This window comes from Bos indicus, chromosome 16, assembly GCF_029378745.1.
Source record: "Bos indicus isolate NIAB-ARS_2022 breed Sahiwal x Tharparkar chromosome 16, NIAB-ARS_B.indTharparkar_mat_pri_1.0, whole genome shotgun sequence".
Taxonomy (NCBI): Eukaryota; Metazoa; Chordata; class Mammalia; order Artiodactyla; family Bovidae; genus Bos; species Bos indicus.
The window spans coordinates 44,553,933-44,576,320 of NC_091775.1; the positions used below are offsets into that span (position 1 = coordinate 44,553,933).

At 42.5% G+C, this 22,388-nt stretch overlaps 1 protein-coding gene across 6 annotated transcripts in view; it reads left to right on the top strand.

The window, feature by feature from the left end:
- The first annotated feature begins 255 nt into the window (after nucleotides 1-255).
- The window catches only part of CLSTN1 (calsyntenin 1), a 76,029-nt gene continuing 53,896 nt past the window's right edge, over nucleotides 256-22,388 (top strand). For 5 of the 6 annotated variants that reach the window (XM_070768257.1, XM_070768260.1, XM_070768258.1 and 2 more), the window contains exon 1: nucleotides 257-563. In XM_070768257.1, coding sequence (XP_070624358.1) covers nucleotides 473-563 — 91 coding nt within the window. In that variant the 5' untranslated portion in view covers nucleotides 257-472. Of the gene's footprint in view, nucleotides 564-22,388 lie in introns of all 6 variants that reach the window. The other variant, XM_070768256.1, reaches the window with a different exon arrangement.

The window sequence follows — 22,388 nt, forward strand, 5'->3', positions numbered from 1 at the left end:
CTCGTTAGCAGCCGACTAGGGCGGGGGATGCAGCCCCCTCTCTAACCCCGGACTCTCCCAACCTCTCGGGAGCTTGTCTCTCGGCGCGACCCCGCGGACGCACTCGGAGGCGCGCCCGCCCCGCCCCCACCCCACGCCCCGCGCGCTCCCCTGGCCGCCGCGCGCGCGCCTCGCCGTCGCTCCCCTCCCCGCCCCTCCCGCCGCCACCCCGCCCCCGGCCGGGTACCCTCGCCGGACCCGAGAGAGAGCGCCGCCGCCATCTTAGTTGCTGCCGCTGCCTCAAGCGAAGCGCTGCCTCCGCCGAGGGGAGGGCGCCCGCGGCCCAGCGTCACGGCGGCGGCTCCTCCTCGGACCCCAGTGCTCGCCGCGGCGGCAAGCAGCCGGCTCCGGGCCGCGAGAGCCCCGCTCGGCGCCCCACGAGCGTCCCTGCCGCTCCCGCCTCGGGCCGGCCGCGGCGCCGGGAGCCGGAGCGATGCTGCGCCGCCCTGCGCCCGCGCTGGCCCCGGCCGCCTGGCTGCTGCTGGCCGGGCTGCTCTGCAGCGGCGGGGTCTGGGCCTCGCGAGGTAAGCCCCGAGGCCGGGTCGGGGCGCGGGGAACGAGCGCCGGGAGCCGGGTGGGAAAGCGAGGGGTCGGGGCCAGGCGAGCGGCTCTGGGTCGGGGCACCGGAGGCCGTGCGCGCGCGTTGCAGGCGCCGGGGGGAAGCTAGGTTCCGTCTCGGGCGCCGCACCGGGGCCCTGGCCGCCCGCATTGCACCCACGTCCGGGTGGTGGCTGCACGGATCGCGGGGAACGTGCGGACAGGCCGAAGGATCGGTCCGCCTTCCTCGGCAGCGCCCGCAAGCTGGGGCTGCATTCTTGGGGAGGGATGCCGTGTGCCTGTGTTGTGTGCTCAGATGTGCATCAGGCTGGGGGTGCATGCACAATTTTTGGTGTATGCTTACATAAGAAACCACTCCCCCGCATCCCTTCCCAGATCCCGATTATCTGCGGCTGCAACCGCAGACGCGGCATCTGCGCCCCTTTCCATCTCCGTCCAGGGTCTTACCAACGTCTGTTTTCAAAGGAGCAGAGGCTGAAACTTTTGGCTCCCCTCCCACCTTTTCACCCAAAGGTGAAATCGTGATGAGGTTTACAACCGTGGTCTCACCCGGTGTTAGAAATCTTCCTCTCTCCCGCCCCCGACACATTGGTGCAGTTTTTCTGACGGTAATTTACACCATACAAAAAGGAGAAACCCCTCTTTGATTTCTTAGGGTCGAAATTATTTCATGGTTACTTGACAAAAAAATATTTGTTAGTGAATCGATTGTTTTGTTATTTTTTAACCTTCAACCACTTAACCTTTTAAATGTTGCACGCCTTGTGATATTGACTGATCTTGCCAACGAAAAGCTTACGCATTGCAGATACATGCTTCGGAGTGGATCTTGGATTGGTAAACATTTTTCTCGGCCTTGGAGCAAAGTAATCTAGGTGTAGTCTATAGAGAGTACTTAGATTTGTGCTTATGGTTTTTTTAAATAAAAATTGGAGGGAGGGAGGATTGATGGAAGCCCAGATGGAATGGTCATATTTCAATTTAGCCAGGCTTTTAAAAAAAAATCTCACTTTCTCTTTCTGGGCATGACATATCAAGAGAAGTATGGTGTTCACAAATTAAAGGGCAGGAGAGGCAAATGCATCTTTTGTTCTATGTTCCTTTCGTCACATTGAGGATGATAAACTTTGAATTCTTTTATTTATTTCATTTCTAACATTCTGTTGACTCTGTCAAATTCAGATCTCAGTTACTAAGTATCTAATTGCTCTCAATTTGATCTTTAAAAGTTACATCAAGCTGAGTTTGGAATGTTCTTTCCAGATGTGGGATGGAGGTCTGTAAGTTTAATATATCCAAGAAAAAATGTCAAAGTTTGCTTCTCTTGGGGAAAACCCACACAGCTTAAAAATATGTGCTGGGATTGGATATTTGGGGAACAAGTGTATTTAGTTTAGTCAGTGATAATATTTCTTATTAAAACTCCACATTTTTCTTAAGTGTGTCCACTCATCTACATTTACTGTTCATTATTGAATTAGCAATGGGCTAATTAAGTAGCCTATTAGCATTGCTGAAGATTTCAACTATCAAGTATAGTTTTTATGGTGGACTAACAGAAATCTCACATGAAAGACACGTTGAGGACTCGAGTCCTTTGTCATTTGCTAACTTTCTATAAGATTTCTTGGTGCATTTTTAGTATTTAAGAATTCTTAGTCTTCAAAATAAAAGCATTTTAAACCTCAGTTATTCTGTTGTGTTGTTCTGTTTTTTGTTTTTTCTTTTTCTAGCTTACAGTTAGAAAATGTGTTCCATGAAATGCAAATAAAACGATTTCTTTTTGAGCTATCAGAAACATATTTTGTATGTAAACAGGCAATTTGTGGAGACACCTTCTGTGGGCTCTTTTTAAAAGATGATCTTTTCAGCTAATACGTGAATTCTTAATCCTGCCAGACAGTGTGACACTGCGATCTGCTGTTGGTTCATACTCTAGCTGCCTCTAAAAACAATGGGAGGAAGATAACCTAAGCTGCTGTAAGGTTTATAATATAAATTCCATTTTGACTATTCATTGTTTTATGGAGAACCCTAAATTTCATTTTAATTGTAGCTATAGTTCTCTTAAAAAAAAAAATCAAGTAAACCAGAAAATTAGGAGAAATTTCCTTGGCATGCCCAAGGCTGCCTGCCTTCTTCTCCAGTCTGTCAATGATCAGGAAATAGAAAACTGAAATAGAGAAAATAGAAAGTTTATATGAATACTAAATAAGAGCAAATGCAATCTTGTAATGCATTTCAAAGCCAAATAAATAACGTGCACTGTTATTTTCCCATTTGCACACAGACTTCCCAGTAGAGGTTCTGCTTACCAAACCATCCTGGTTGAAATTTCATCTCTCTGAACCCCTGAATCTTCCCTCCCCTGCTTCACTTGTTACTTCTCCATGGCATTTACCCCATCTTAACAAGCTCTGTTATTTACTTACTCTGTTCATTGCCTGTCTCTCCTCACTGGAACACGCACCCCAAGTGGTCTGTGGTACTCACCTGTGTATCCTATCACCTGCACTCAGTGGACTCAGTGCTGTGTGAATGAATGCACGGTCATGTTTGGTTTAGGCACCACTGTGTTTTTACATCCTGATTTTCACCTGACATAGATGTTTAATGCTGAGAAAAGCATTATAGACATAGAATCTAAAGGAACTTGAATTCTACAGCATGGATAAGAGAATTCACTAGTAGATAATTTTTCAAGGATTCATTCTATTCATTGCAGTGTTGGGACATGAGATCATTAAACAGCTTTGTAGACTGTAACTCTTTGGCTATCATGTTAAGGTCATGTTTCAAAAATACTGTAATTCTCACCTTTTTGGGAAAACAGTTTCTTAATTTGTTACCTTGCTTTTCAGAAGCAATTTTGAGGAAAAGTAAGTTTATCATAGACTTAAATATTATGCTTAGTTTAATATTTTTGTTGCTGAAAGTAAATATATTTATTTCACATGATACCTATAACTACTAAAGAAATAATATTAATGATTCTGAATGTGTTGCAATTTAAGAGCTAGGACTCTGTTAACTGGAACCCTCAGTTGACTGGAACCTAGCTTTTGGCTGCATGCTACTTTCAGGAAAAGAAGCAGAAAACCAAGCAGTTTCCTAGAAGTTCTTTTTCAAAAGGAAATTTTAAGCATTCATATCACATATTATGTGGGTCAGTACTATTTGATTTTTGAGCCAAAAAGAAAACAGTGAATTAAGTCTTAGGTATGAGGAATATAATCCAATAATTGGAATTTTTGTGAAATATAACATTATTTTCCTAATGAAATTGGAAAATGCTATAATTCCACGACACTAGTTTCAGGACTTGGTTAAGCTTACTAAACCAATTTTTTTGTCTTTTTTGATGTGGACCGCCTTCAAAGTCTTCACTGAATTTGTTATAGTATGCTTTGGCCACAGTGCATGTGGGATCTTTGCTCCCTGATCAGGGATCGAACCTGCACCCCCTGTGTTGGAAGGCAAAGTCCCAACCACTGGCCCGCCAGGGAAGTCCCACTAAGCCAATTCTTGATGTTTAAAATGAGGAACCTGAGGGATGTTAAATTTCTAAGAAATGAAAAAAGTGATTGAATTATTATTTTCTAAGACAATAAAATGTAATTTTTTTGCATAGAGTTTTCATTTTAAGGTTTGAAACAGTATATTTGGTTATTCTGAAAAATCAAGAGTTATTTCTCACTTGTTCTGATTAATTGAGGTTTTAGATCATTAGGGTTTTAAAAATATACCTTGCTTTTTCTGTGGTTATGAGTTGGTAACAGCAGAGGTACTTAAGAAATGTATCTTGAAATTTAAGATACTGATTCGTGATAAAATACAGATTTTAGTAGAGCCTCAGGAATGTAAATGGGTTCAGAGTTGGGTGGAAATGATTTATGCAGTGTCATGTTCTTGCACTGTTAAAAAACAACAAAAACCAAACCCTCAGAAGCGACATCTTAACACCAGTAAAGGCTATCAAAGGCCAGAGTTAGGAGCCTTTAGGCTCTGATGGTCCCCCTGCCAACACATCAGCCTGATTCGAGGGGTCGGTTTTTCCGTGGAGCCTCCATCGCCTAGGATTTGAGCAAAGCATCCAGTTGTCCCCTGTGTGATAAGTCCATTCTTCCCTATGCTTTAAGGCTATTTTTGTTCATTTTCTCCCTTAGCTGTAAGATGATATTATTATTAGATTAAAGTTTTCCACAAGATTGGTTGCTAAGGCTTTTTTTTACTTTTAAAATTCTATGGGAAGATTCAGTTGCTTCAAAGTAACTGAATTTAGAACATCTTAAAAACCTGTAAGACACATATGAAAGTTAACTTCCATTCCAGAACCCCAGTACGAGGTATGCAGTAGCACAGTAGGGGAAGAATCGTGTTTTTCTTTTTTCACCTTTGGTCAGGCATAAATATGTTTCGGACCATAATTCTCTCAGGACAAGAACTTCTGTCAAGTCTGCCACTCTTCAAGTCTACTTTGATCTGTACTTTCTGGAACTTATTGTTTTAGGGCAAAAGAAGACTTTTCCTGCATTCGCTCTCTCTTCATTTTTAAAACAGGTTTATTTCCAATGCAGGGGCTGCAGCTTTGGTCCCTGGTTGGAGAACTTGGATCCCACGTTCCTTGTGGCCAAAAACCCAAAAACTTAACACAGAAATAATACTGTAACAACTTCAATAAAAACTTGGGGGGAAAAAGCAGGTTTATTGACACATACTATAATATTCACCCTTTTGAAGTATACAGTTTGATGATTTTAGTATATTTACCAGTTGTGCAACCATCACCAGTAGTATCTACTTTCAGCACATTTTCATCATCATAAAAAGAAGTGATGAAAGCCCTTAGCAGTCACTCCAAATTCCCCCTTTTCCCCATCCCCCCCCTCCCCCCCCACCACCGGCCCCTGCTGGCAACCAGTAATCTACTGCCTGTCTTTATTCTGGACATTTCATGTCTGTGGAATCATACAACATATGGCCTTAGCTTCTTTCAATTCATGATGTTTTCAGGGTTTATCCACATCATAGCGGGGATCAGTGCCTCATTCCATCTTAAGGCTGAATAATATTTACTATAGATTGAATGTATGTGTCCCTCCAAAATTCACACACTATTGAAACCTAATCCCCAATGTGATGGTATTTTGAGGTGGGGTCTCTGGGGAAGTGATTAGGTCATGAGGGTGGGGCTCTCATGAATGGGGTCAATGCCCTTGTACAAGAGACCCCAGAAAGCTCCCTGGCCCCTTCTGCTACTGGCAGATACAACAAGAAGATGGCTGTGAACCAGGAGGTGGGCACTCACCAGACCCTGAATCTGCTGGCACCTTGATCTTGGGTTTCCCAGTCTCCAGGACTGTAATAAATAAATTTCTGTTGATTATAGGCCACCCAGTCTATGATATTTTGTTATAGGGCCCAGATAGACTAAGACAGTATTCCATGCTGTATGGACAGACTACATTTTGTATATCCATTCCTCAGTTGATGGACATTGCATTATTTTCCACATTGTAGCTACTATGAATAATGCTGCTATGAACATACAGGTTTTTGAGTGGACATATATTTTTAGTTCTCTTGGGTATATAACTGGAGTGGAATTACTGAGTTTTTTAACTCTGTGTTTAGCATTTTGAGGAACTACCAAACTGTTTTCCAGAGTTGCCACACCATTCTACATTGAGTCCTGACCCCTGTAATCACTCCCAGGAGTGTCTTTCTAAGGAGATAAATATCTCACAATTGTCTCAGGGTTTTCTTATGATAGTTTTAAGTTGCTGAGTTTTTTTGCTCCACTCAGGATAAATTGGCATTTCATCCAACCAGCTTGCTCCTTCTCTCCTTCCATCTCCCATATCATTCTGGTCCTCTGCCCTCAAGGAGAAAAAAAGTGAAAGTGTCGGTTGCTCAGTCTTCTCCGACTCTTTGCGAACCCATGGACTGTAGTCTGCCAGGCTTCTCTGTCCATGGATTCTCCAGGCAGGAATACTGGAGTAGGCACCCATTTCCTTCTCCAGGGGATCTTCACGGTCCCAGGGATCGAACCCAGGTCTCCTGCATTGCAGGCAGATTGTTTACCATCTGAGCTACCAGCATGCAGAAACTCAAGTAGCCGTCTCTATAAGACAGATGATTCTTTACACGTCCCTGAAAATTGATCATCCAGCCTAGGCACTCACTGGCTCACAAAGCACCCGTTTTCTTCAAAGCATTGTTTGGTACTTAAATCAACTCTCCTTAGGACAGAATCTCACCAGTCCTTGAAGCCTCTGCAGACACCCAGACTGAGAGCAAATGTAACCTAGTATCCACACCCCAGCTTCCCAAGCTGTGCCCCACCCCCCACCTGCCCTTTCTGCCTGTGATCTGAGAAGTGAGCTAGTACAATACAGTGCTGCCAACCCAGTGATGGGGGACACCCCGTCACAAGCAGAGTAGATAGCTAAGGCTGGGCTTTATGAAATTCTAAGGATGTCTAAGGAACAACTAGAATTCTTAAACTGTGACTAGTTTAGAAAACGAGGTTTCTTCGTTACCTTTTCATTGCCTGGATTTGATTGCCCAGAAAGTACTGTTAAAGTAAATTAGTTTGGTCCTTTGATTTATTCTTTAAACTATTCATGATATACCTAGTCTTCAATTATAGTATAAAACACTTAGAAGTGTCTTTAGATTGAAAGTGAATTTTTAAACAGTAAAAATGAATGTCATCTTTCTCTAATACCTACTTAATGTATAGTGAAGATGCGTTTATTCTGAGTTCTTCCTAAATCTTAAAAATATTAATAGAGTGCTTTCATTTTAAGAACTGCCAAGGAAAAAAAAATGAAGGTCATAAACTTAAATTGTAGATAGTGTAAAACTTGAGAATGATTTGCATGAGGTTGTCTATTAAGTGGCTTTTAAAGAGCAAAATGTATTCCATTTGAAAGGCAGAATCCAGTCACATTTAATTTTGTATATTTAAGATGTAGTTAATGATGAATATTGATGGGATCAGCTGCGTAATCGAAATGTGGGCCTCCTTTGTTCAAACACTATTAGGAGTTTCAAGATGGCAGCAGAGCATTAAACCAAGCATGGGGCCCAGCATGCCCAGGAAACCGGCCCTAAGTATTGATAGAATTAATATAGCCAGAGTATTCATTGAATGTGGTCCTGAGACTAAGATTTTAGCCAGAGCCCTTGGTCCTCTGGGCACCCTCTCAGATGAAGCCCCACCCCTCCCGGGTGGCACCTCCCCACTGATGGCCCACCCCCACCCCCATACCCCTGCCGAAGACTTTTATTCCCTGGTGGCCTCAGGGTGGAGGCTGCACACTCTGCCATGCCCAGCACCTGGTGAAGGGCAGACTATGCTCGGTTCACAGAGCTCATCGGCAGTAGATGCTAATTGAGGAATAGGGCCGCTTTTGATTTGCAGGATTAAAGCCCTTTGCGTCAAGCAGATTATGTTTACCTTGAAAAAGCCATAACTAATTCATGCCAGTTTCCTATTACTCACAGAATTAGTAGCAAGGATAACAGAAATAATTAAAATTCTTGGATAATCCCTAATCTTTTTTTTTTTTTGCCTTGTGTTTCAAACGTTTATCAGAGTGGCTGGTAAAGAGCAGAATGCACTGGCTTGAATTTAATTTTCTCCCCAAGCCGCTCTCACTTTGGACCACTATTACAGAGAACGGTGGGGAGGCTTGAGAGGTGGGCAGTGGCCATTCCCAGCCTTTGAGCACCTCCTCTGCTAGTGCTGGGTTAATGGGAGGGTCCCTTGATAATTCCTCAGCCTGAATTACAAAGCCCCGAACTGGCAGTGTTCTGATCTTGCTTCTGAGTTGCTTGTAAATATCCGTTAATATCTACCCATGATTCCTGAATACAGCCCTTGTATTTGGCAGGGGTTTTCAAAAGTCCATGCCCAAGTGTATGAAGCCTCCTCCTGCCTAATTAAAAGAAGCAGCTTACAAGTATTTTAGAAACATTCAAAGCCTAGAATGGAAAATGAATTAAATGCTTTTTCATATGAAATTTGACATTTTAAAAACCTTTTCTATTTGGAGGAAGATGTACCAGTAGAATAATTTAATAACATAGTCTCGCCTTTCCCCCAATGGTGACTTCAATTAATAATAACTGCAATATTAATACTTGTTTGATGAAATGTTTTAGAAAGGTCATAAATGCCAGTAATTAATATATATTTATTTATTCATTTGATAGAGTTTATTAACCCCATTTTTTCTAGAGTTAGTCCTTTCTGAGTATTGAAAGGTTTGCTGTGTTTATTACTACTTCAAAAAAGCAGTGCATAAGGCAAGTATGTCTTCCTTGCATTTTTTTCTTTTCTATTAAAATGGTGTTTGCTTACGTGGTTTTCAGTGCTGATGAACAGAGTGAAGCCAGGGCCAATGAGAAAGCAAACACAGGCCACTCAGGCCAGGTTTTGGTTGTTTAAGCCTAAAGGGAGAAGGCTAAATGTTTCCTGACGTTTCTGTTTTGTCTGAAAACTCAACTTGGGTGCAGGAGAGCCGACAGGTATTTGGGGCCAAAGCTTTGCCTTGGAGCAGAGCAGTCGTGACTGTACTTGCTCATCTTTGGAAACCCAGGTAACAGACAGGGTAACAGAGGCAGGCCAGTGCGGTGGGCAGTGGTGGAACCCTGACATCGGAGGAAATCTCCCATTGGTGGCCAACAAAAGTTAACCCGTGTCTAACCCGTCAGATTTAGGTCTTGTCTGCCCAAACTCTCAGGCACGTTTTACTTCTCCAAATGTGGATTGCCTGGGTCGGCTGAACTCAGCCCAGGTGAGGCTCCTTGTCTGCCTACCCCCACCCCCAGCTCCATGCTGTCTTCCAGTGCCTGTTTTTCGGCTGCCTTCACCCAGCTTTGTCTTGATGTATTGTTTCCTGGGATCCATTTCTGATTCCCAGATAACCTGAAAAAGCAATTCATATTGCTTTATTCAGTTCAGTTTAGTCGCTCAGTCGTGTCCGACTCTTTGCGACCCCACAAATCACAGCATGCCAGGCCTCCCTGTCCATCACCACCTCCTGGAGTTTACTCAAACTCATGTCCATCGAGTCGGTGATTGCTTTATTAGGAATATAAATTGGAATTTGGATTATGTTTTTCCATGGATACATTGTTACAAACTCCTTAAAACTCCAAAAGTGATGGTCAGAAACTGGTTTAATCCAGAACGAGTGAAAATCAAGCAAATTGGCAGTAACACACATCACACACATTCACCATTATAATATGTTATATATTACAATATTAATCATTAATTAACAGTGAAGTGCTAGTTCATGTTTTGTGGTACACAGGTCTTAAAGTTGTAGATAGCTTCAGAGAATGTGAGACATGTTGGCTCAGGCCTGGATGGAAGAGCCCAGAAGGAAGAGAAAGGTCGAGAAGGACAGAGGAGCCTGAGGATCCGAGTGAGAGGAAAAGGAGGGAGTGTGGCCTGTTCACCGTGTCCTGAAAAGGAAAAGAGGCAACAGAAGGGAGGAGAGGCAGGCTGCCAGCAGACCCCCGGGACCAGGTGGCAGCCCTGCCTGGGTGGCTGGGGTGCAGGACCCTCGGGTGGCATGTCAGCCACGTGGGGAATGCCTGTTTGTGCAGGTCATTCTCTCAGGAGAGTACTTATTGGTGTGTGTCATTTGCTCCAATGTACTGAATGTTTTCATCAAGGAAAATTTTACTTAAGAATTGCTATTTAAAGGACTTCCCTGGTGGTTCAGTGGTAAAGACGCCACACTTCCGAGGCATGGTGTGTGGATTCCATCCCTGGTCAGGGAACTAAGATCCCACATGCTGTGGCAAGGTCCAAAAAAAAAAGGGGGGGGGAAAGTGCTATTGAAAACTTTTCTTGAATTTTCCAGGTTCCTGAATATATATGAATTAAATTTATGGCTTCATAAAATTATTTTACTAAAGCAAATGTAAAAAAAAATGTGCTTGACATAACTCCCCAAATTCTCAATTGGAGTTTTTAGGTGTCATTTCTGGAGGTCATCCCTTCTGAATAAAGGTGACTTCTGACAGTAAATGCTAAAGGATGGGCTTCCTCCTTGAATTGTTATATAGGATAAGTTGATCTCTGAGGCAGCATTTCCCTAAGGATGGTATATGGATAGGTGTTAAGTGAGTGAGTGTTAGTCGCTCAGTCGTGACCGACTCTTTTTGACCCCATGAACTAGCCAGCCAGGCTCTTCTGTCCATGGAATTCTCCAGGCAAGAATACTAGAGCGGGTTGCCATTTCCTTCTCCAGGGGATCTTCCCGACCCAGGGATCAAATCTGGATCTCCCACATTGCAGGCAGATTTACCTTCTGAGCCACCAGGGAAGCCAAAGGGTTTGTTGGTCACCTGAGTTTGGGACATGCAGTTAAACACGTTTCATTACTGTATGACTTCTTGGAACTTTTAGTACCATCATGTGTGTTGCGGAATTACTGAGCCCGGGTATAATCAACATTTATCCAACTAAGTAGAACACGAACTCTTCTGGAGCCTGTTGCGGCACTGGTGTTGCATGGTACACACTCTGGGAAATGCTGCTCCAAATTCTGCCCCCCCCCCCCCCCCATAATACAATTTAGTACAAAAAGGAAAAAGGTAAAATGACCTAAAATACTACCTTTGTGAGATCCTTAGTCTTAACACTTCTGTGTCTATCTCTAGATTTTTTTATTTCTCTTATAGAAAATTATCTACGTAAGTCAAAATTGTAAAGAAATGAGTTGATTTTATACAGCGTATTTTATAACTTTTTCAGTGTCATTCATTAAACATTTGTCTCAGGTATGGTGGCTGTAATAGTCCATTAGCGGGCTGTGGTAGGATCTACTTAACTAGTCCTTTAGGATTTCCAGACTGGGCTCAGGAGCCCCATGCTCTCAAAAAGTATTGAGGACCTCCAAGAACTTGTGTTTATGTGGGTTTTATCTCTCAATATTCACTCTATCAGAAATTAAACTGAGAACCTATTAATATTAAAATGTTTAATTGTTAATTTGTTTAAAATAGCAGTAACAGCCCATTAGATGGTAACAACATATTTTTGATAAAAAAATACCTGCATATTCCCTGATAGTCCAGTGGTTAGGACTCTGCTGCCACTGCAGGGGCCATGGGGTTGATCCCTCGTTGGGGAAATAATGAAATCCCCATATGCTGCATATGCCCAAATTAAAAACAAAAGACAAAAACAAAAACCCTCCATATTTCAAAACAAAAAGCAGTTTACTAGGAAGACTGGCATTGCTTTATATTTTTGTTAATCCCTTTCCATGGGTTTAAGAGAAGGCAGGAGGATTCTGCATTCAACTTGTTGCTATCTGTTGTTTGGTTGAAGTAGGTGAAGAAAATTCGGCCTCACGAGACGTGTAGCTGCAAAAGGGAGACTTTGTGAGGAGACCCTTAGAGGGTCTTGGGGACCCCCTCCCCCCACATGTAAAAATGTTTTTGTAACTTCCACAATAAGAGAAGTCTGCTTGCTTTACTTTCCCCACAGGAGTCTTCCCACCAAGTTCTAACAATTGGTGCCCTGGGGCAGTGGTTGATGTTGAAATGCAGCTGGGGACTGAGTCACCAGAACTCTGCTTCTAAGTAGTAGTTGAAGCAGCAAAGCAAAGCTTGCAAGTGATTTACTTAAAAAAGGAGAGAAATTAGGGTTAATTCACTTATTCCTGTAATTATTTGTTGTTGTTTAGTTGCTAAGTCATGTCTGACTCTTCGGGAACCCCATGGACTGTAGGCCGCCAGGCTCCTCTGTCTGTGGGATTTCCCAGGCAACTGGAGTGGGTTGTCATTTCCTTCTCCATCCTATAATCATGTCTTCCTCTTATTTACATTGTCACTTGCTTTCTTGACTGGGGAAGACAGGACTTAATGGCCCTCATTATAGACTGGCTTTGCCTATTGTTGCAGCACGTTCTGCTGCCAGAGGGACCCTTAGAAGTGGGCAGTCAGTGCCCTCCGTTTTATCAGTCCAGCTCTTGCATGTTTATGGATTATTCCTTTGGTTTTCTATGTTCACTATGGGACATGTTTTTAATGAGGGAGAAGGCAAGAATGGGTGATAAAGTATGAGTACATGTTAAAAATCAGGTTTATTAGGATTTTTCTTTGGTAGTGTATAATTACTCAATGTTTTCTAGATGAAATCTGGGGAAAACTTGTCTTTTAAAAAAAAAAGTTCAATACTTAAACTGAAAGGTTAATGTCTTTGTTTTTCCTTACAATATGGGCCTTTTGAGACTTTAAAATGACTGATACCATTGTAAAAATGTTTTTGTAACTTCCACAATAAGAGAAGTCTGCTTGCTTTACTTTCCTGAAAAATCTTTTGGGGTGTTCTCAGAATCTGAAGTAAGTTGTGCATTGGTGTGTACGTGTTCTGTTTGTCTAGGTGGGGAATGACTGTTTGTTTGTTTGTTTTGGCATTTCCCACAGATGGCCAGTGAGCTAGTTCTCAGCTAGTCTACATTCCATAAATTTGATTTCCCCTTGAGAGGTCATCTAATCCTTTCTCCGCGTTTATGATAAAGTCCTTTACTTTTGAAATCTCACAATTTGTCTTCCCACTTAAATAACTGGTTACCTGGATATCATTGCATTGGAACATTAAGTATTTGTATTTTTAAACCACTAAATTAAAAAAAAAACTCCTTATCTATCTAAAAGATTACTTTCTGAATTAGTATGGCTAGAATTCTAGAAAGGAAGTGGTTTTAGAAATCATTTTAGTTCAGTCAGCCCATTTTCCCATAGAGGAAACAAGTGACGTTGTTATTGTTGTCAGTATAATCTTTTTATAGCTCAGAATGTGAAAAGTAGGAAACATAGTGGAGACCAGTTGAGAGTATCTTTAACCCCGTTCCTTTCTGTAATAAATAATATTCAGGAAGCATACATCTGGGTGACTTGTTACGAACTTTTCACGTGCAGTTGAGTCAGGAAAGATGATGAAATTGGAGTATTAAAAATTCTGAAGGAAGGTACATTGTATTGACATAAATTTGTACTCTTAAATTCTGTAGCGCTTGTTTTTATGCGAGTATCTCAGAAGTCTTCACACTGTGCTCAAATCAGTTTTGGAGTTGACAAGAGCTTTAGAAATGGTGTTGTGAAACTTTGGATGTAATGCTCTCTGAGCACTGGTGCTAGTTGGCCAGTCCACACTGGAAGTCATCTAATCAGAGAGCGTCTTCCATTTTGGAGGGCAGTTTTCACTGTCAGAAAGTCCTTGGTCTTAGGGCTTCCCTGGTGGCTCAGTGGTGAAGAACCCACCTGACAATGCAGGAGACATGGGTTCGATCCCTGAGTTAGGAAGATCCCCTGGAAAAGGAAATGGCAATCCACTCCAATATTCTTGCCTGGGAGATCCCATGGACAGAGGAACCTGGCAAGCTACAGTCCAAACGGTCGAAAAAGAGTTGGACACGACTTAGCAACTAAATTGGACACAACTTAGCTACTGGGGCTTCCCTGGTAGCTCAGCTGGTAAAGAATCTGCCTGCAATGCAGGAAACCCAGGTTCGATTCCTGGGTTGGGAAGATCCACTGGAGAAGGAATAGGCTACCCACTGCAGTATTCTTGGGCTTTCCTGGTGGCTCAGCTGGTAAAGAATCCGCCTGCCATGCGGGAGACCTGGGTTCAGTCCCTGGGTTGGGAAGATCCCCTGGAGAAGGGAACAATTACCCACTCCAATATTCTGCTGGCCTAGAGAATTCCTAGAGAATTTGCAGTAGAAAGAGTCAGACAGGACTGAGCGACTTTCACTTTCTTTCACTAGCGGCTGAACAACAACCTTGATCTCAGCTCTGCCTCTTCCTCTCCACAGAAGTGCTGGCCCTCTGTAAGTGCCATGGAATGGAGAAGAACATGGACTCTGTAGCCAGATTCCTGGGTTCACATCCCAGCTCTGCTGCTCGCTTTCTGGGTGTTCACCAACAGCTTCCATAACCTCTCTGTGCCTCATTTTTTCCCTCTGTGAAAGGGAGTAATAGTATCTACCTTACAGGGTTGTTAGCCTTAACACATGTCCTGAGTGTATCTGTGTTCATTGTCTGCTCCAGAGCCCCTCCAGCCCGTCTCTGCCCACAGGACCTTGGTGCCTCAGTAATCTTTTCACAGAGCCAAAAGAAATGCCCAACAATTCTTTTTAATTAGCTTAGGTCCAACCAGCTTAATATTTACATCCCAGCATCTAACATTTATATCCTAACAGCATAGTAGCAGTTTGAAAAAAATACAGAGAAATTGAAAGAAAAAAATAATAATACTTTTAATTCATCTTAAAATAATTCCAGGAACTTACTAATGGACTGTGTGCTCCTGTCGAGCAGGGCACAGCTTCTCAAAGCTGGAGTGTGATCGGACACTGACGCCCTCTTCTCTGTTCCATATTAATTTTCCCAGGACACTTCTTTGGATCACAGCAACTGCTGAAAACTCAGCCTTGCAAAGCTATGACACCATCAAAAGGAATGCAGTGCAGTCTGCTGTTGAGCTATGAACTACCCCAAACTAGCAGCTGGTCTGGGCTTCCCTGGTGGCTCAGACGGTAAAATAATCTACCCGCAATGCGGGAGACCTAGGTTTGATCTCTGGGTTGGGAAGATCCCATGGAGGAGGGCATGGCAACCCACTCCAGTATTCTTGCCTAGAGAATCCCATGGACAGAGGAGCCTGGCGGACTGCAGTCCATGGGATTGCAGAGAGCTGGACACAACCGAGCAACTAAGCACAGCACAGCAGCAGCTTGTCTCTACCTGACAGACTTAAAGTGTCACATTTCCCTCAAATTTAAAATATCCTGCATCTCCCCTATAGTTTACAGGGACCCTTGTGGTGTATACATTTAGGAAACATGGATCTACTTAGAAGGGTAGAATCAAATAAATGTTAAGATGCTTCGAGAATCCATTGCATTCAAAAAATAACAAATTAATAAACTTGTTTTTTAGATCAGTTTTAAGTTCACAGCAAAATTGAATGCAAAGTATAGAGAATTTCCATATGCCCCCACCCCACACATGCACACTTTCCCCCAATATTGCTATTCAGTTGAAGAACTTTGATATGTCCTCACCAGGTCCAGAGTTTCAGGTTCACACATGTGTGTTCCATGGTTTTGACAAATGTATAGTGACAGGTCTCTACCACTGTGGTATCGTACAGAGTACTTTCATTGTCCTCCATCTGTGTGCTCATCTGTTCATTCCTCCTGCTCCCTGAACTCCTAGCAACCAACCACTCATCCTTTTACTTCTCTATAGTTTTTATAAAATTAAATTTTTTTTTTTAATTTAAAAAATTACTTATTTGGCTGTGCCAGGTCTTAGTTGCAGCTTATGGGATCTATTAATAGTTCCTTGTCCAGGGATTGAACCCAAGCCCCCTGCATTAGGAGCTCAGAGTCTTAGCCACTGGACTGCCAAGGAAGTCACTCAACATAATGTTTTAAAGTGTGTAGTTCAGTGGCATTTAGAATATTCACAGTGATGTTCAGCCACCACCTCTGCGTAGTTCCAAAACATTTCACTACCCAAAAGGAAACCGCATACCCTTTAAGCAGTGACTCCCTCCCCCTCTCCCCCAAGGCCCTAGCAACCGCTTCTGTGCTTTCTGTGGATTTAATTATTCTGAATATTTCATGTAAGTGGAGTCATACAGTATGAGACCTTTTATGTATGACTTCTTAATGTTTTTGACATTTGTTCCCATTGCAGCATATATCAGTACTTCGTTCCTTTTTTTGGCCAAGTAATATTCCCCCATGTGTATATAGCACAGTTTATTTATCCATTCATCTGTTGATGGACATTTTGGGTTGTTTGCAGCTGTCAGCTGTCATGAATAGTGCTGCTATGAATATTCACATATGGGTAATTGTTTGAGTTTGTATTTGAGTTTTAAATTCTTTGGAGTATATACCTAGGAGTGGGATTATTAGGTCATACAGTAATCCTATGTGTAATTTATTGAGGAACTGCCAAACCAGTGGCTGAACCATTCTGCATCCCCACCCACAAAGGAAGTTACCATCCCTTCTTCTTTCCTTCCCTCCCTATACCGGCTTTTTATGTACCAGCTTGTTTCTGCCAGCCTGCCTGGTTACTTTCTCTTTGGGTGCTCCCTGGTGTCGACACCACCTTTTAGATGGGGCAGAAGGTTTAATAGAGTTCCACACAACAGGAGTGGAGTTGGAGTGGCATGTGGCCACTACCCCTTGTCTAAGCTTCTTGGCTGTCCCTTCATACCTACTTTATTAACCCCAGTCCCAGGAACCTCCACATTGGTCCTGAACTGTGACCAGATGCTGTGCACTGGTGCTGGTGTTCACGTTCGTCTCCATTGTATTTCTTCTTGCTGCACGTGATCTGCCTCTCCACACTGTCAGGTAATTTTGAATCCTGACTCCACGTTTCTAAGTGTCCATTCTAGCTTCGTGTGATTCTCCGCTTTGATACGGAGGATAAAGAGCACTAACTGAGAATGAGCCTTCGAAGGGTTACCAGAGTCTGGTCCAGGTTTCTGGGGTGCATTTCTTCAGTGACCTTTTGGGATGGTCACTATAAGTCCACCCACTTTTATTTCTATCCAGTTTTCCACCTTGCCATCTTGTTCTCAGTCATGAGGAAATGAGGAATGGTCTCGTTAAATGCTTTTCAAGGTTTAATATACTATTTTTAGAGATTCAAATGCCTCGTAGTTGAGTAAAATTTTTATCAAGGCACTTCATAACTTGAAACTGATGTTATTTTTCTAGCTTTCTGGTGACTTTCCTAATAACTCTCAAAAGAGAAAATGTTTATTTAATACCTCTTCTTGTGAATAATGTTACCAGCTATTTGTGATTTTCTTTTCTTCTCTAAAGGCACAGAAACCAATCTAGAATTTTGCCCAGGGTCAGTGCAGACTTACTGAAATATAGCTAAAAATGTTCATTTTCTTCCAGGTCTTGAACCAGATACCATATTCTTCACAGATTCCTTAAAGATTGGCTATAGCATATGTCCACAACCTCTTATTTTCTCTGCAAGTCTGTTTTCAACGCCTTGGGGTTTGAAACACCTAGAATAACTTAGGGGAAACTACGTCCTTGTTTGTTCCTTCATGTCTTCCCCAGTCTTGGACTTTCTCTCATCACTATGTTGAGTCTGCTTTTGTTAACATAAATGTGCTTCTTGAGAGACTCAGTGGCAAAATAAGATTGAGCTGTTTCATATTTTGTGTTGATCACAAAACCTTTACGTTTATTTTATTTTTCCGGCCATGTTGCATGGTATGTGGGATCTTCGTTTTTTGACCAGGGATTGAACTTGTGCCCTCTGCAGTGGAAGCCTTGAGTCTTAACCATTGGACTGCCAGGGAAGTCCCTATATTTTAAATAATGTAAAACTTTTATGTAAAAACATTTATCCTCCCCAATCAGGTATCTCAGGTTTATTAGACAATTCCAGTCAAGTTACAACAGAACTTTGTGTAACAGCTGTTAAGAACATTGCATTGATAGTGAATGTCACAAAGTCTTGAACATTCTGTGGCCTTTTCTGAACTATATATGATAAAGTTTTCCATTGTATATGAAGGTCAGGAGACTAAAAAAGCATGCAGAACTTGGAAACTACCACTGGACTATTATGTTATGATTCAGGACAGCGCCCTGCCCTGTTTTAATTCAAGACAAGTGTGATGATGATAAAAAAGAAAGAAAAGGGCAAACCCAGCCTGTATTTCCTGATAACATTGCAGAATAGGAAATTTAAGGAATTCATGGCAGGTGCTTTTTTGCATAACTAGATTCCTGATTGACTTGCATTGTAAGAGTAAATTGAGAAATGGATATGTACATATCAATGACTTGAAACGCTCCAAGAGTGGTTTGGCAGTAGATTTATTCCTGTCATTCTATCTGTCTAATTCTGTACAAAACTGCATAAAAATACATGTACTCTGAATAATTTCCATGCACGTAAGATATGAACTGAGAGGCTTTCAAGGGCTCTGTTCCAAAAATATTTTCTTCAACCACCTGGCAGGGTGCCTGCGTTTCTTACCTTCATTCCTACATTTACATTAAATCATTGAAATATGTTGCAAAATGCAGTTGTGGGTATCTGGTCATTATCCTTCATTTGCACCCAGCTCAAATTAGTTTGTCAGACTAGTCCTAGAAGGGTTCTGAAAGGTGGAAAGTTAGAGTAGGTAAGTGTGGATTTGGTACAAATGAAGACGAAAATCTGGAAACACTCTGATGGGGTGGGGATGGGGTGAGGCAGATGAGTATGCAGCACTGCATGTACAGAAAGGCGGTGGGGTGACCTGAAAATCAATGCATGGCCTTGCCGTACATCTCATTTCAGGGAATAGAGTCAAGCATGAAATGCTTTTGCTTAAAGAGGGCTCTTGTGCTGAAACAAAAGCAGGGGCTGTAGTTGGTACCAGTTATAAGTATCCCAGAAGAATGAAGCTGAAGACAGGTGTCTCACAAAATGGCTTTCTGGGGATAGTGGTGAGGGTTGGGCGGGGAGGGGTGGGGGTTGGTGTGTAACAGAGAGCAAGAAAGCATTTAAGAGAACACAAGTGAGAATTGCCCAGTTTCCCTTAAAGAGAACTCTGCCAGTGCCTCTTCATGAACTTCGCCTGATATGTCTATTCATTGTTGGGGAGCACAGCAGAACTTCTGGGCGAATGTCTGGTTCCAACCTGCCTGGTTCCTGGTCAGCCTGACTGGCTCAGACTCCAGGGCATGGCCCAGGAGACCAGGTCTAGAAGGTTCTGCCCCACACCCCAGTTACAGAGCACTGCTGTAGTATGTGAATTCAGTGTATTCTTTGCCCTCTGTGGTTTGGGCTCCCCTCTTCTGGTAGGATGCTAATTTTAATAAGCTCCTCCAGTTTCCTACCTCTTCTTTGCCTCCCAAGGCTGCGTTCTGAGATATCTCAGTATTCATGCACAGACAGCCACTACCAGAGAAAACAGAGCACAAGGAAAGCTCATAGGGCCCCCTCAGCCTAACCTGAGTGCCCACCGTGTTGGTCAGAGAAGATCCCTAGGCTTCCTGGGGATGTCAGCCTGCAGACCACCCTCGTGCATCACTGTGGGGTCTTGTGGGACTGGGGCCAGGTGCCTCCTCCGTTCCCAGGGAGGCTATAGCTGAGGGGAGGGCTCCCAGCACAGGGGCCAGGTGGTTGTGGAGTTTTCATGACCAGGTCTCTAGAGGAATCCTGTGAGCCTGGAGCACTTCTGCCTTGTCGCTTCCCAGTGCAAACCCTGAAGGAGACCTCGCCCCTGCTTCCCAGAAGTTTAAAGACTGTCTGCCCCGTGCTCCTTGCCTATCACCTAGAACTTCCGGAGGAGTTGGGCAAGGGCTTTTGCTGTTGGAAGCCATGTTGCAGCTGGACATGAGGCTCCCACACTGGAGTGGTTGCCGCATCACATTTGTGACATTCACAAGAGGGTCTCAGTTACCACGGGAGAGAGCATCCACGGAGCTCAGGAGACTAACCGTGGAACACAGGCATTACAGTTAGACTTGCTAATTATTACTTTGGAGAGTTAAATACAACGTACTGTGGAAATTTGAGTGTTAAAAAAATGAGATGATGGATAACTGAAGGGTAGGTAGCCTCTTTATTTAAAAAATTTTTAAAAATTTTAAAGGGTTTTTGTTTGTTTTTTAAAAAAATATTTATTTATTTTTCTGCACTGGGATCGATAGTTGTAGCATGCAAACTGTTAGTGGCAGCCTGTGGGATCTAGTTCCCTGACCAGTGATCAAACCTGGGCCCCCTGCATTGGGAGTGCGGAGTCTTAGCCGCTGGACTACCAGGAAAGTCCCTCAGTAGCCTTCTTAAATGTTAAAAAAAATTTTTATTAGAGGCTACTTTAAAATGTCCACGTTTTCCTGTAGTAGTGAATTAAATATGCTAAATAACTCCCTGGATGACTTTGGATCAGTAATTATACTGTGCTGTGGATGGTACAAGTAGATTGTCACAGACTCATCTGTAGAGCAGACCTGGAACTTATTTGAAGAAGGAAATCCTTATTCTATTGCTTGTGGATCCATCTGCCCACCCACCCACTCAGTTTCCTTTGCCTCTTTCTGCTAACAGTGAAGTTAAGAATGTTTACTTAAAAAAAAAAAAAAAAAGAATGTTTACTTAAGTAACCTCTTGACTAGTGTAACAAAGATGCCCTTCTATAAAATTAATTAGGGGGACAAGATGGAAGCAGTCCTCTTGGAAGTTATTTTTAAAGTTATTCTCAATAAATGTGTAAGGCTTCTATCTTTATCAGTTGGACTCCTCACCATTATTCAAAGCAGACTATCTTTTCAGCTTCAAATTAACTTCTTTGTTGCCTTCAGCCTTTCTGTGTCATTAACCTTTACATACTTTAAAAATGCAGCAACAGTATCTTTCCTAATTTGTTATTTCTTCCCTGGCTCTCTCCCAGGGTCAATGAGGAAGTCTCCATGAACTGGTAAGGTGTTGCTGTGGAAGACCATGAAATACAAGTACAATTTGAGAACCACATGCACATAAGAAACGTAATTTTACAGTTTGATTTCCAGTTACATTGAGGTGCAAGGGGAAGATGCCAGGTTTCTGAGGGCCAGCTAATAGAGATTTCACTGTGTTTGGGAATAGTGATTCTTACCTGGACTGGTGTCAATGGGCATTTGAGGCCCCTAAAACCTCCTGCCGTGTGTCGTGTGTTTTCATATTTGACAATCTCAGTGTGTGTGCTGTGTGCTTAGTTGCTCAGTCGTGTCCAACTCTTTGCGACCCTATGGACTGTAGCCCACCAGGCTCCTCTGTCCATGGGTATTCTCCAGGCAAGAATACTGGAGTGGATTGCCATGCCCTCCTCCAGGGGATCTTCCCAACCCAGGGATCGAACCCTGGTTTCCCACATTGCAGATGGATTCTTTACCATCTGAGCCACCGGGGAAGCCCTAAATAAATACCAACAAATACAAAATAAAAGTCCTCAATACAACAGCAGCAAATCAAATCCAGTGATATACGAAAAGAATTTTGCACAATGACCAAATGGGATTTATTCTACATGCACAAGGCTGTTTCATCATTTAAAAAATCAGTAACCATCATATTAGCAGGTTAAAGAAAATTCATAAAATCACATGGTCGTATCAGTTAATGCAGCAATAGCATTTGACAGAATCCCACACCCATTCACGATAGAAAATCCAGCAAGTTAGGAATAGAGAGGAGCTCTCTCAACTGATAAAGAACATCTACAAAAAGCATACTTAATAAACATGCTCGATGGTGAAACAAAAATTGGGATGTTGTGGAAACCATTGAAGCATTATTGTTTAAGGGTGATCAAAGTACTGTTCACAATGACACATCACAGAGAGATGTACCAAGCCAAATTATTTGATACACCAAAACAGATAAGTTTGAATCCTGACTGGATATTTGACATTAATTACTGTGAATTTTTAGATGATAGTGCCATTATGGTTAGTTTCCAAAAGAGTCATTATCTTTTAGAGATATATGTTGAAGTATTGAAGGGTGGATTTAATATAATGTCTGGGATTCATTTCAGAATATTTGAAATTTGTGGTAGGAATGGGAATGTATAAATCAAACAAGACTGGCACTGTGTTGGTAATTGTAGTGGTTGAATCTTGGGACCATGGGACTCATTATTCTAGTCTGTCTTTTATATCTTATATAAAAAGATTAAATCACCTGATGGAGAACTTGTTTGGTCTCACGCATCGCAATGGCTA